At 41.3% G+C, this 13321-nt stretch overlaps 1 protein-coding gene across 1 annotated transcript in view; it reads left to right on the top strand.

The window, feature by feature from the left end:
- The window catches only part of TMC1 (transmembrane channel like 1), a 169528-nt gene that overhangs the window by 110859 nt on the left and 45348 nt on the right, over positions 1-13321 (top strand). Inside the window, exon 13 of the mRNA XM_058565372.1 lies at positions 11882-12024. Coding sequence (XP_058421355.1) covers positions 11882-12024 — 143 coding nt within the window. The remainder of the gene's footprint in view (positions 1-11881; positions 12025-13321) is intronic.

Here is a 13321-nt window from a genome sequence, read left to right as displayed (position 1 = left end):
CCTCTCCCTCCCACTCTCATTTAAATTTCAAATAATTTATTGCTATGTCCTTTGAAACTATTTTTATTTCTAATTCTCTTCCTTTAATTAGCAACATAATAAACTTCCAGGCTGGTTAATAAGAACAAGAACTAATAATATATCATTGGCATTTTCTGATATTTTAGTCATACCAGAGGAAGGAAGAACTAAAAATATGAACAAAAGGCCTTTGGATTTTTAAATATATATTTCTAATGTTTAAGCATTTATAAATTGGTCAACTAACTGAAATAAGAAGTTTTGGAAAAAAATGTCCATTTGAGATTTGAAAGATATTAATCAGTGGAGGAAGATGAAGAGGAAGCTAGGGGAAAGGGAAAGCTAAGCACAGTAAGTGAGCTCACCAAGAGTTTATTACTGCCCTCGACAGCTCTCTCATGTCCAGTTTGATGAAATACTACTTATAGGTGGATAGAGGAAGACAGAAACCAGAGTATCCTACGATATTCATTTTTCTTTATAATTTTAGGCTTGCCTGACAAACAATTCTAAGGTGATGAGAGAATATTAAAAGGCCAAGAAAAAGTAAGAAAGTCATTAAAATGATATTATTCACTTATAGCCTTTCTTAATTTTTCTGCACACTGTAACCACTCAATTATTTGGCATGTATCACAAAATAAGAGATTTTTAGAGGTAGAAGTGCTTTTAGAGATCTTCCATCCCATGTCCCATATTAGAAAGTTAGGGAAACTTTGAGTCACAGAAGCATGTTTAGGGTCTTATGGCTAATAAGTAGCTCCTAGTCTAGTGCTCTTTCTATGTCCTATATCACATCAGTAATTTTCCTGTCACAATTTCCAACATCCTTCTCACTGACTATTTCTGGAATGCACACTGATTCCATTTAATGCTATGTCTATCTCACAATGGGGGAAGGAGTTGAAAAAGTTGAATTCCATTTTCACCTTTCATAATAAACATGCAATTCCCAAATTAGCTTCTCAAATAGAAAGGTTTGATATTTACTCTTGCCTGAGTTCTTGGTGCCTGGACCGTCTAATTGGGCCATGGGTTGGTTTGTTGCATCTAAAAAGGTTAATGCGCCAGTTTAGCTAAGCAATCCCATATAGATACAAGTGAAGAAAGGCAGAAAAAAATTTATAGAACATTGTAAAATAGATGCAAGCATGACCTCTTGTGGCAGAGGAGCCTCTAGGACGGGAAGGCTCAGAGAACCTTTGGGGTGGAGGTGGGGGAGGTTGTGAGGAGCTGCTTCTCTGTTGAGTTTCATGCTGGAACCTCATAACTTTCCTTTGGACCCCCCTGGAAATACTTTCCTGGATCTCAGTGTTCTATCACTTACAAGCATGTATCACAACTCATCCAAATTCCCTTTAATTAATAGTAGTCAATTACCATTTAATATATGCAAAATCAGCCAGTCATATGGCATCTCAAAGTCACCATGTACAAAGCACCATATTTTTGATCCTTTTATTGAGTACCTAGTGATGGGTCTTACTCATTAGGAGGGAAATATATTTTACTAAAATAGTAAGAAATTGGGAGATTGTCTAGTATGTATGCTATGAATCAAATTGGCAGAAATGGTGTTATTTGAAACAGTAGAATTAGGAAAATGAGTTTTAAGTCAGTAAGAAGAGGATGTCTTCGTTGGCAACATACTTGGAGACACAAGAATGATGTAGGAATGATAAAGAGGAAGAGACGCTATGGTTTTGATATTCTTGTAAGGGAGAGAGAGGGAGGAACTGAGGTGGAATTTGGAAGGAGCTTGAGATGATATCAGATGGTGAGATCATATGGGTGAAGATGAAAAGGTAATGCATTTAGCTTTCCAGCTTCAGGGCATCTTGTACATTGCATGTGGATAAATGGTGAGTCAAATTTGCCTCCCCTTTTCTGCTGGTCCTCATAGATGTGGGAGGAGGGGGAAGCCCTAGAAGGGGCAGGAGAGGAGAGTGAACACCTTTTGTGGGTTAAGCAGGCATATACGTTAAATTTTATCTTCATAATTACCCTTCAAGATGAACATCAATAATCTCTTTTGTTTTTGTTTTTTTGTGAGGAAGATTGGCCCTGAGGTAACATCTCTATTTTGTACGTGGGACGCCACCACAGCATGGCTTGATGAGCGGTGTGTAGGATCCGAACCTGTGAACTCTGGGCCACCAAAGCGGAGCATGCGAACTTAACCAGTACACCACTGGGCCAGCCCCAATAATCTTTTTTATAGTTGAGGGAATTGGGACTCAGAGAGGTTAGTTAATTTGCCAAAGACAGTACAGATAACTAGAGGAGGCACTGAAATTCAAGCTAAAATGTGGCTGACTGTAATGTCAAATTGTTTGTTTTACTCTAAAATATCATCCCAAGCCTACTGCTCTGCCCTGCCCACTTTTGCCACATCTTGTCCTTGAGAATAGACCGTCTCAAGGAGACTGTCACAGATATTCTGAATTTTAACAAACAGCACTTCAGTTCCTTTTTTTACCAGCATCAACAGTTCTTTTAAGTAATAATCTTCCAAAGTAACAACGTCTCCTCTCAGACTTATCTCAGTTCTCTCAAGTTCCTTCATCTCTATTGTACTGGCCACATTTAGAAGAGATATTTTTGGATTCACATATGGAATAACATGTCTTTTCTTTAGGATTATTTTAGTAGTTCAAATACATCTTTATTTTCAAGGAGCCCTTATGAAGGGTGAATCATTTTAGGTTTCCTGAGAAGTAGACACCAAAACAATATTAGATGCAGGAGAAATTTGGGGGTAAATGCCTATAAACGAGAAAGAGGAGAAGGAGCAGGAGTAGGTGGGGAGAGTCTTCAGACGGCAAAGCAGGTCTGATACCTGTGAAGGGAGCGAGGGAAGAAATATTGAGGAAGAAGAGTCTCAGATTACAGTACAGTTCTGAAAACATCTTGGTCAGGCTAATGGTGAGTTTCCAAGCAAGAATGTCCACTGGAAGATTCCCATATCACTCAGGAACAACCTGGCTCTAGTATTCCTCACCAGGCTCAGTCATTGGGGGCCGCCTGGGGAGATGTGGTCTCAGGATGAACACATGATGATCCATTCTGGTGAATCCAAAGTGGCGGCAGCTGAAGGCTGTCTTTTGAAGGAGATCTGAGCAGCACACCTGTATGGCTGCTATCGGGGGTCTGTTGGCTCTGAAAATGTGACTTGGCTTCTCTACTCTAGATCAGAACTGTTGCTGTTGCTGCTGTTGTTTAGTTTCAACAAGCTTCAAATACACTAGCATGACCTCTTTGCCACAGCCATTGCCTCAGCCTAGCCTAGGCTGGTTCAGCAGAGACTGAACTCCTAGATCATAAATAAGCCCTTGGTGAGGGCAAAAGTAAGACCCCAAGCCAGACTGCTAAAGCCTCTTGGGGGCAAAGCTAGGCTTGTAGATTCTCGATTCCACCCAGAGATATGATTCTACCCTGGAATGGAGATGATGAGACTGGAAAGGGTGAGGATCTTCTCAGCTGAATACATAGTAAGACTCCTTTGAAGACTTGACTGAGCAGAGGTGGGTGCTGCTCAGGCACAGGGCACTGGGATTGGCAGCATCTAAGGGCTGTCCACCCTTGGCTTCTATATTTGCTTCACTTCCTCAGTGTCCAGTGCAGGTCCCTCTGGCTGAATAGGCTCATGAGGTTTGATGAAAAGAAGAGGCATCTCATATTCTGTTCTCAGTCATAGGTTCTTTCTCTTGCTTCACAGGCTTTTTAACCTGCTACTCCGGGACTTCTGAATGTCACAGCTATAGCTTGTGACAGGAGAGATCGCTGGGTCTGCTTTTAGCTTTCTTGGTATCCTTTTGTCCTCCTAAACTTGGAGAACCGATAATCTGCAGTCTTATCAGTGCTTTCTTTGCTCAGCAACAACTTCCAGTTTTCAGCACCTCCCTCAAGCTGCACCTGACCAAACCAAAGATGAGCTTTCTTTTTGCAATGTTTGGGGTACCTATGACCCTGATGCAAGACTCACAACACGAAAACAGCATCCTTTCTTTGGATGTGATCACAGAAACGAGTCTTCTTTTCGTGAATTCAGTGAGCATTCATTGACCAGTTGGCAGGAGCCAGGTAGTGTGTCAGGCATTAAGCAAAGGTGAGCAAAATCCAACAAGGTCTCTGCCTTCAGAAACTTACAGTAGAGCAATCAAATAATCACAGAAACGAATGTAACTGCAACTGTGCCAAGTGCTTGAAAGAAAGGTAAATAGTATTAAGAGGATGTATGACAGAGAACCTGACCTGGTTTGTGGCCTAAGGGAGGTGCATAACAGAAGTTTTTCTGAGAAAGTAATATTTGAACTGGGCTCTGAAGAGTCAGTACAGCTCCCCATTTGAGAGAAGGAAGAGGCATTCTAGGTAATGAGAACAGCAAGTGCAAAGGCCCTGTGGTCAGAGAGGGTTGCTTTACTCAAGGGACCAAATGACAGCCAGTGAAACTAGAGCTCAGAATGTGAAGGGATATCAAGGGGAGATGGCATTGGAGAGATAGAAGGGTATCAAACCATGTGGGACCTTCTAGAATCTAGGCCATGATACTTATTTTTTTCTCAGAACAATTGAAAGTAATTTAAGTGGATGGTGGGTAGGTAGTGGCATTGTCAGACTTGGATTTTGAAAAGGTCAACAGATTGGAAAAGGGCAAGAGGAAGGTGAGGAGACCAAGTAAGACTCTATCAGTATGCCTAGGTGAGAGGCTAAGATTGTTTGGGAGCCCTCAATTTACCTAGTAGGAATTTGCTGATATCTAAATACAGCCAACCTAATAGATTAAAGCTGAGCCATTGAGTTAGGTTAAAACCTCATGACCTGTGAAATTATATTCTGTAATACAAACAAACGTCACCAAATTATGGGTCTGACACATCTGCTGTGACAAATAGATTATTAAAATTTACAAACATTTGAAAGCAATTCAGTAAAAACTCTATCTTATGTTCCAGCATCATATATCTCCAGTAGATATTATTTGCTTATAAATTGTACTTTAAATTAATTACATTCATTAATCTTAAATACTAGAAGTAAAATGTATGCTGCTCATATGGGATTGAAAATTTCTGAACTCAATTCATTTTTTCCAAGTAGTTTCAGTATTTTCTCTACCTTTTTTTTTTGTATTTTTATTTATTAAAAAACTCCTTTTTAAATAGATAATACTAAAGTAATTCCCAGTACAGGCTATGTCCAGATAACCACACACATCTCTTTTCATGTATGAATTCACAAATCCAGAAATCAATTGAAAAACAAAACTCCATAACATACTGCTTTTAATCTCTACCTTGTGAAACAAAAAAACCATTTTTATGTGTGAAGAAATCATACATAGCAGCTCATTTAATAGCACTGAGATTATCTCATTTTGTAAGAGTTTTAGACAATTAGACAGTAGAAAAAGTAAGACATTTTGCCAGCTTTGGTGTCTCTCAGACACTTTCTTGGTGTTTTGATTCATTAAATCCCAACATAGATTGTTATTGTCATGTTACTGTCTTGAGTGATTCACTCTATTTTATTAAAATGGGTAGAAGACAGCAGAAAAATAGAAAAGGGTGGTTTAGATGATAATTTGAAGGAGCTTAATCTAACTGAGGATTGCTAACAACCAGCAGAAGCAGTTTCTCTGTTCCTTCAGTCATTCCACAAACACAAATTGAATGTGAGATGCTGGGAATACAAAGATAACTAACATGTATTCCCTGCCCACAGACACCTTGTGGTCTAATTGGATGTGCAGACAAACAATTGCCATACCATGTGACAATCTCAAGCTAACAGATATATGTCCTAGGCCCACAGAGGCATAATGGAGGGAAGGTTCAGTGTTGGAGTTTACTGCAGTTTAGTTTCTGGGAATCCTGAGAGGACCCAGTAAACAGTCACTCTATTTCCCATCTGAGTTCTGTTTTGATAATTTGTTTGAACGGAGAGGCAAATGGGCACCAAAATCCCACATTCATTGCTAATAGAGGCCAAATTGGAGGGCCAACCTGGGACTCTTAGCCAAATGGCCTTGCTAATATGGAACCCCAAATTAGTCCAACTTACATCTTATTTCCTATAGAAAGAAAGTTATACTTGGGCTAGGCAAGCCCAGTGAATTCGTTCCAAATTTACGGATCAGGGAAGTCACTATACCTCCCCTGGGGCAGAATGAGTAAAGGAAAGGAAGAGGGCTGAGGAGTAGTCCATCTAGTGGAGCTTCGTGCGCCAGAAGGAAATCACCAATGATTCCCCCGAACAACTGGCTCTGGTCTAGACATTAGTAAAGGCTTTACAGAGGTATCTTGAACTAGTTTTAAAGTAAGATTAGGAATAAACTAGGCTCTGAAATGGGGAGGATAACTGGGAGCAGTGTTCCAAGCAGAGGGATCAGTATGCACAAAGGCATGGAGGCACAAAATGGTGCTCTGCACCCAATACCCACGAGTGATTCAGCAAAGCTGGTATTTGGAGAGAGTAGAGTAGTGAAAGATGAGTGTGTCGTCCAAAGAAAGGGGTCTAACCAGGAAGGACAATTTCGTTCATTATCTTAAGGAGTAACTTTATTCTGTAGGCAGTGGAGAGCTCCAAGTGTTGAAGCAGGATGGAAATATGGTCAGAGTTACCCTTTAGGAGATTCTTTGTGAACATGGTATGGGCTTGGTTGGACTTGGTGTGAGATGGAGGCAGAGAGGCCTGTAAATGGCAGTGGTGTGCAGAGAAGGGATCAGTAGCAGAAATGATAATGAGGCAGAAACCACAGGACTCAGCGAGTAGCTGCACATGGCTTATGGGTGAAAATGGGAAGATAATGAAAATACCCAGGATTCTGGCTGAGGTGACTGGCTGGTGTTGGTGGTGTCATTCCACCAGATAAGAGGAAGAAGCAGGTTTGGGGCAACTTTTTAAGTGTGCTGAGTTCAAGGTTCCGGAGGGACACCCAAGTGGAGTGAGATGTATAATGGGCATTGGGCACAGGATCTAGAATTCCCACCATTAGTGTCAGTTGTGGACTGGGGCACAAGAGGCAGTGCTCTTTACAGAAGCCAGCATAGTTAACAATACAGTGTGGCATGATGAAAAGAACTCAGTCATGGGATTTAGAGACTTACATTTGAATCCTGCCACATACTCCCTGTGAGACATTAGACAACCACTCTGGGCCTCTTAACTGTCATGTGTGAAATAGTAGTATTAATACCTACCCAGCAGGCTGGTGTAAAAAATAAATGAGATTGTGTGTGTAAAGTGTTAGCACAATGCCTGGCACATGGTAGATGTTTAATAAATGGTTCTTTCTTCAAATGCCCACTGAGGATATTTAGCTCATGAAAAATGCCCATTTCTTGGAGGGACAAGAAAACAGGAAGAGGGAGCCCTGACAGTGAGACATGGTATCCACAAGCCAGACGGGGGAACGGGGCACCAGCTGGCTGGGAAGGAGGCAGAGGGACAAGGGCATTGATTTATGGATGGGCACCGGAAGAAACTGTCTATTTCACAGCGTTTGGAGGGCCAGAGCTCACTGTCTCCAGTCCTATAGACAGGTAGAAGTTTATTCCCTCTACTGAAATTAGAAGATCTGCTAAGGCTCAGCCCAGCTTCCTCTTTGTAATCTACATGCTAAGAGCCATGGAGAGTCAGTTTCATAACTCTAGATCTGGGTTGTAGCAAAAGGAAAGGAAACTCAGAGGTGAACCAAGCATTGGGTGGAAGCTTGGCAAGTCTGGTTGGAGAGAAGGAGAGTGGCCATGGGCTGGATCTCAGCGTGTACCCCACAAGTGCCAGGCTGACTGCTGTCCTTGTGAAGTTAAGCGAGGTTTGGTCAGGGTAGTGTTAGCCTTCTGACTCCTTGCTTCCCTCCTGTGTCCCATGCTATCAGATATTAAGTGATGTCATTCCCTGTCTTTCATCCACACTCGAAACTTTCTTTAACTTTAAGGTAGAAATGATAAGAGCTCAGAGAAAAGTAGAAACATACCCCAACTAGTGTGGTACCACTTCTCCTTCACATACTCTCAGCAGGCGTGGTTCAGAAATTATGTCTTTCTTTCTCACCAGTTTTGACTTCATGATTTTTTTCAAAATAAGGGGTCTGACAATTACCACAAACTAAAAAGAATTTCTACGGACAGTGAAACTCCTTTATCATCCTGGGGATAGAATGTTATCTTTCACAGTGAGTATTTATTTATAGTCATGAGAAACACAAAGGGATGGAGTTCTAATATAATTTCAGGTGACAAACACTTATGAAGGGGATATTTTGCATGCAGAACTTTTTTATGAGGACTCTGTAATCCAGTCTCCTACTCCATCTATGCATAGTATTTGGCAAATAGTAAGTTCTCAATAAAAGTTAGTTAGATAAATAAACATATGAGTTGATTCCTAGCAACCACAGATCAAAACATTCTCTTTCTTGTGGAAATGTGTTAGTGACTATGGACTAGACCAGCAGCAGCATTTAAACAGAAGTTAGAGTCTTAACAGATGATGCGCAAGCATGGAACCCAGAGTTGAATGAGAATTTTCTGTGCTCATTTGAGTCTTGGCTCTGACTGTGGTTTCTCTGTCACAGATTTTGGAGAGGGAGAGTGCTCCCACAGGGAAGGCCATGCGTGCTGACATGGAAACCAAATAGAACCATGGCTAGGCTAGGAGTCATTGCTATTTTAGTCACTTCCAGATTCTGCTGTGGAGTTTTAAGGGAAAGGGAACGATACGTGGAGTGCAGTGGGCCAACTGGGTGGAATGGGAGGGGTGTTCCTCTTTTAAGCCTTTCAACTAGTTTTTAAAGCCACCCTTCAATATGCTACCAAGATGGATTGGATAAAGCTTTTTTAAAATTGTGCTCTTCAATAGTACCTCTTTCATTTACATGCTTGACTGCATGTGTAGTAATAGGCAAACTGAAGAAACCTTTGTGTAATAGTCAGGATTTAAAAAAAAAAAAGGACCTTTATCCCTTTTGGTTACAATCTAATATTTATGAAGGGTCAGCCATTGAACATACATTGAACGGTGCATACACCAGATGAGCTAAGATGCTCCGGTAGCTACTGTGCTAACCTAACAAGCTCACCAGATGCTTGTTATATATCTACATTCTCCTTTCACGTTATTTTGGAGGTGTCTTTTAATCCCAATACTGTCATTATGAATTAGAAAAAGATGTCAGGTTATAATGTTTGTGTATGTGGAGACGAGTCCCTTTGAAATCTTTTCAAAAGGAGTGGTCAGGTCCTTTCCAAGAGGTCCTGGTACCACCATGGACCAATCCAGGAGTATAAGTCTAAAGGCCCTGCTGGGTTGGTTGGGTTTTTCATTTCTTTGTTTTACTGGGAAGGTAGGGCGTTAGCACGATACAAGGCCTGGTAGGCAAAGAATGCATAGGAGAAGCAGTATAGCACAGCTGTCGAGGACATGAATTTGAAATGGACAGAGCCAGTTCAAGTTCACATTCTGTCACTTACTAGCTATGTAAATGTGGGCAAATTATTTCACCTCTCTAAAGCTCAGTTTCTCCATCTGTAAAATAGGTGTAGGGCTAGCAGCTATCAAGTCTTTGTTGGGCAGCGGAGTCATGATAAATAACACCCCCTACCTTGTCCAACTGGGTCGTGAGCTCACCAGAAGTAAGACAAAGGGTTAGACAGATGAAGGTCAACATGTCACCTTTCCTGTTGATATTAAAGAATGTGGCCTCTTTTTCTGGGCAAGTGGGCTTCACAGCCAGACCTTTCTACCCAGCAGCCCTAGACCAGGACAGGACTCCCCCTGCAGGGACAGAGCACAGCATGCGCTCTTTCAGGAGGAGGAAGAAAGGTGAGCCACATTGTCCCCATTTCTTCATCCATGCTCTACTATCAGAGTAGTTTCTCCTCCCTGGGGCTAGGGTGAGGTAGTGGAGAGAGACTGGGAGTGTTACATTTGTAGATCTTCTCCACATAGAAGGAAACATCAAGTGGAGGAAAACAATTGCCCCTAACAGTTGCAACTTCACAGGTTCTTGGGGGATTCTGTGAGATGAAGTAGCGTGTTCAGTAAATGCTAAATGCTTAACAAAATTTACTGATTGATATTATTACTGCAAACGTGATCACCAAGTATCAGGATGGTGGCAAGGAAATGGGGCAAAGTTCAGTCGCAGGGAAAAATAGAGGAATTTGGAAAATATGTGTTGTACTCATGGGAAAAAAATAAGCAGTTCAGGATCTCTTTAAACCAGACAAGAGGGCAAGTACCTATACTTACCAGGTTCTGTTATTGTTACCCTGGGACAGGAGGGCCAGTCTGAGGGTTTGGGACAGAATAGAAGGAGACTGGATTGAAATAGCTGAGAGGAAGCAGAGACCTTAACTAGATGAGTGTCAAACAAGATGTCATGGAACCTGGTGCAGGGAAATCCTGCCAATGATGATTCTCCTGGGATGATTTCTGGGTCTTGGGCAGTTGGCCAATCCACATCTATTTGGTTTCCTATCATGGACACAAGATTAGTCCACTTGCTTCCCTTATTTGTGGTTTCTACCAGTTGTTTAGCCCAAAATTTTCTTTTGGGTTGAAAAATGCAAATATAGGTAGGTGAGGTGCTCGGAAGCACTTCGGTTTTTAGCTACACCGCTCTCGTACCATCCTGATACTACTTAAGCCCATGAGCTCTTCTAAGATTTTCTGGAAATTTTTTTCTTGCTAATTCTTACAGGCTATTAAAATATAAATATGCTGCAAATTTTGAAACCAATAGTTTTCCCAGATCTCCATTGGCCTCTGATTTGAGCTAGGTATGATCTTTGTTTAAAACAATTTTCTAAATTACTTCTCTGAACTCTTCCTCTGGAAATTAGCCTCGAGGGCACCTCCTCCTCTTCCTCGTCCACCCATCCTCCCCCGATTCTTTTCCTCCCTTCTTCAGTAATGGGTGTCAAAGTCCCTGGCTTGGTATAAATGAAGTTCAAGGCAGCCAATTGGATTTTGTAAGATTAAAGGGTGACTCCCTTGACCTCAAGAGGAAGCCTCACATTGGCAAGTTATCTTCTCACTTCACAAAACATAGTAAATTTAAGTTATCTCTAGAGAGATGAAGTCAGAGAGAAGCTGGGAAAGTGGATATATAGTAACAGGAAACAGTGCTTCAATGCTGAGGGTGAAAAACACAGTGAATATGAGAGAGAGAAAGCTGAAGAATGTTACAGGGAGGCCGCATCAGAAGACGCCACTGTTCTGTGTGCAAAGAGAGGTTACACAGGGGGCTTTGGGAGATGGTGATTCCAACCCTGGCAGATAATTTTTAGGAAAGAGCTTATTATTGGAGAATGCTATAACAGCCTTGATGAATAGAAGGTTGTGTAGATTGGTTCCAGTTAATCTCACCTGCTCTTTGTTTTTGCTAAGTGTGAGCTGAGACACGGCCTCTGTGGTTTAAGGAGAACCAATGTAACTGTGGCTCAGGTGACTGGAAGTGGAAACCTGCCGTAGCACTTTGAGGAAACACGTTTCAGATCCTCCCCCTAATATCAAGCAAGCTCTTCAAATTGTAAATCTAAGGACACCATGATGTGTGTTTTGATGTTTAAATCAATTGGCATTTCACGGTAATGGCTCCACAGCTGAGCAAGCCTGTATTTGGTTACAAATTTGGTCTATTAAGAAGCCCCTGAATTTCGAGTAAACTGAGAGGCTGCCAATCAATGTAGCAGCTGAAATATCTACTCTATGAAATAACACAATAGGGCTCATGTCAGAGCCATCTCCCAAGTTTGAAAATCAATGTCATTTTGTTATTCTTTTTAAGAGTTGATCTTTTTCTTTGAGTTGCTCTTCACAGCATCTGCTAAGTGGCTTTGTTGTTGGATTTCAGGGCTTGGCTCAATATTCCGTCCTCTTTTATGGCTATTATGACAATAAACGAACGATCGGATGGATGAATTTCAGGCTGCCGCTCTCCTATTTTCTGGTGGGGATTATGTGCATTGGATACAGCTTTCTGGTTGTCCTGAGAGCGTAAGTTTCATTTGTCTCTTGGGAAGCAAGCAGTGATTTCTGGAATCAAATGGGGAAATTGAGAATTGGATATAATTTTGTTTTCTGTTTTATGTCTAGAGGATGCAGAGTCTGTAAGAGATAAAATGCGTTTTAATACCAACGCTAATGTTAGACTATGACAGCCCCCAAACAAAAGGGTTGAACATGCTTGTCCTACCTAAGCATACTTTTAAAACGTGCCTTTTTGTACTTTAAGGTGTGAATCAATGTCTTAAACAAAACGGGGAAACAGCTACCAACCCCTCTTTTTGTGCAGAGAGGTTTGCGACTTGCAGAATCAGGTCGATCAGCAGAATCTGTTGTTCTCTGTTCTTTTTTTTTTTTTAACAGAATAGTCACTCATCCAAAACATTTCAGCTGTGTAAGACAGCAAAAACGAATGGCCCCCAATGAGACCATCATGATCAACTGTATAAGCATGGTTTGTCTTGGAAAAGGATTGATGAAAGCGTGGGGAAGAATTTCACTTGGGAACTGATGGAACTGCAGTTCATTTCTTACTCCTGCTTGAGACAAATTTGTAATACTCCGCTTGACGACACTGCGGGAACCTAGCACAGTCATTTGGGGCTATGAATAATCCATCTCTTAGCTAATTTTATGAACTAGTTTAGAAGTGTTGAAACATCTCAATTAATGTCCCCACCCTTTTATTTGACTATGAACAAGTTGAATTGGCCTTTTGCCTCATTGCCGGGAAGGATCTCTGACTGAGGGTCCAAGAGGGATAAAGTGCACAGTGACCCTGAACAAGAGCTCTCTGGAACAGTATGTGACAAGCCTTGTGTCCTGTCCCTGCCAAACTTACTGGTTCCTCCAGAGAAAACTGTCATATTTAGTTTTCAAGCCCTTTCAGGACTTGAAAAAAGCTTAATGGAGATCCTACATCCAAAATCTGTATCTATTTGTCCAAGCATAATCAGAGATCCTAAATAAAAGGTGTCTGTCTAGCTGATAGACTACCACATTCCAAAAATCTAAGATATTTCTAGTCTTTTGACCATTTTGATTTGTCAGAACTAAAGCCAAGAGTACCAGTTACATTACAGAGGCCTCATGAGTATCATTTCTGTATTGGTCCCTCAGTCTCCACAGTCCCTGGGGAGGCACATTTTTGTATGTCCAGTTTCTCAGCTTTTCAGTGACTCTGCAAAGGCTGTGTAACCTAGTGGGCTCTCAAGCTGTTCTGCATGGATTCAAACCTCAACTCTACCATGTACTAAAAGACCTTTGACAAATTGCTCAGCTCCTCTGT

This window comes from Diceros bicornis, chromosome 22 (assembly GCF_020826845.1).
Source record: "Diceros bicornis minor isolate mBicDic1 chromosome 22, mDicBic1.mat.cur, whole genome shotgun sequence".
NCBI lineage: Eukaryota > Metazoa > Chordata > Mammalia > Perissodactyla > Rhinocerotidae > Diceros > Diceros bicornis.
The sequence above is the reverse complement of the archived record's forward strand: the minus strand, read 5'-3'. Positions and strand labels throughout refer to the sequence as shown.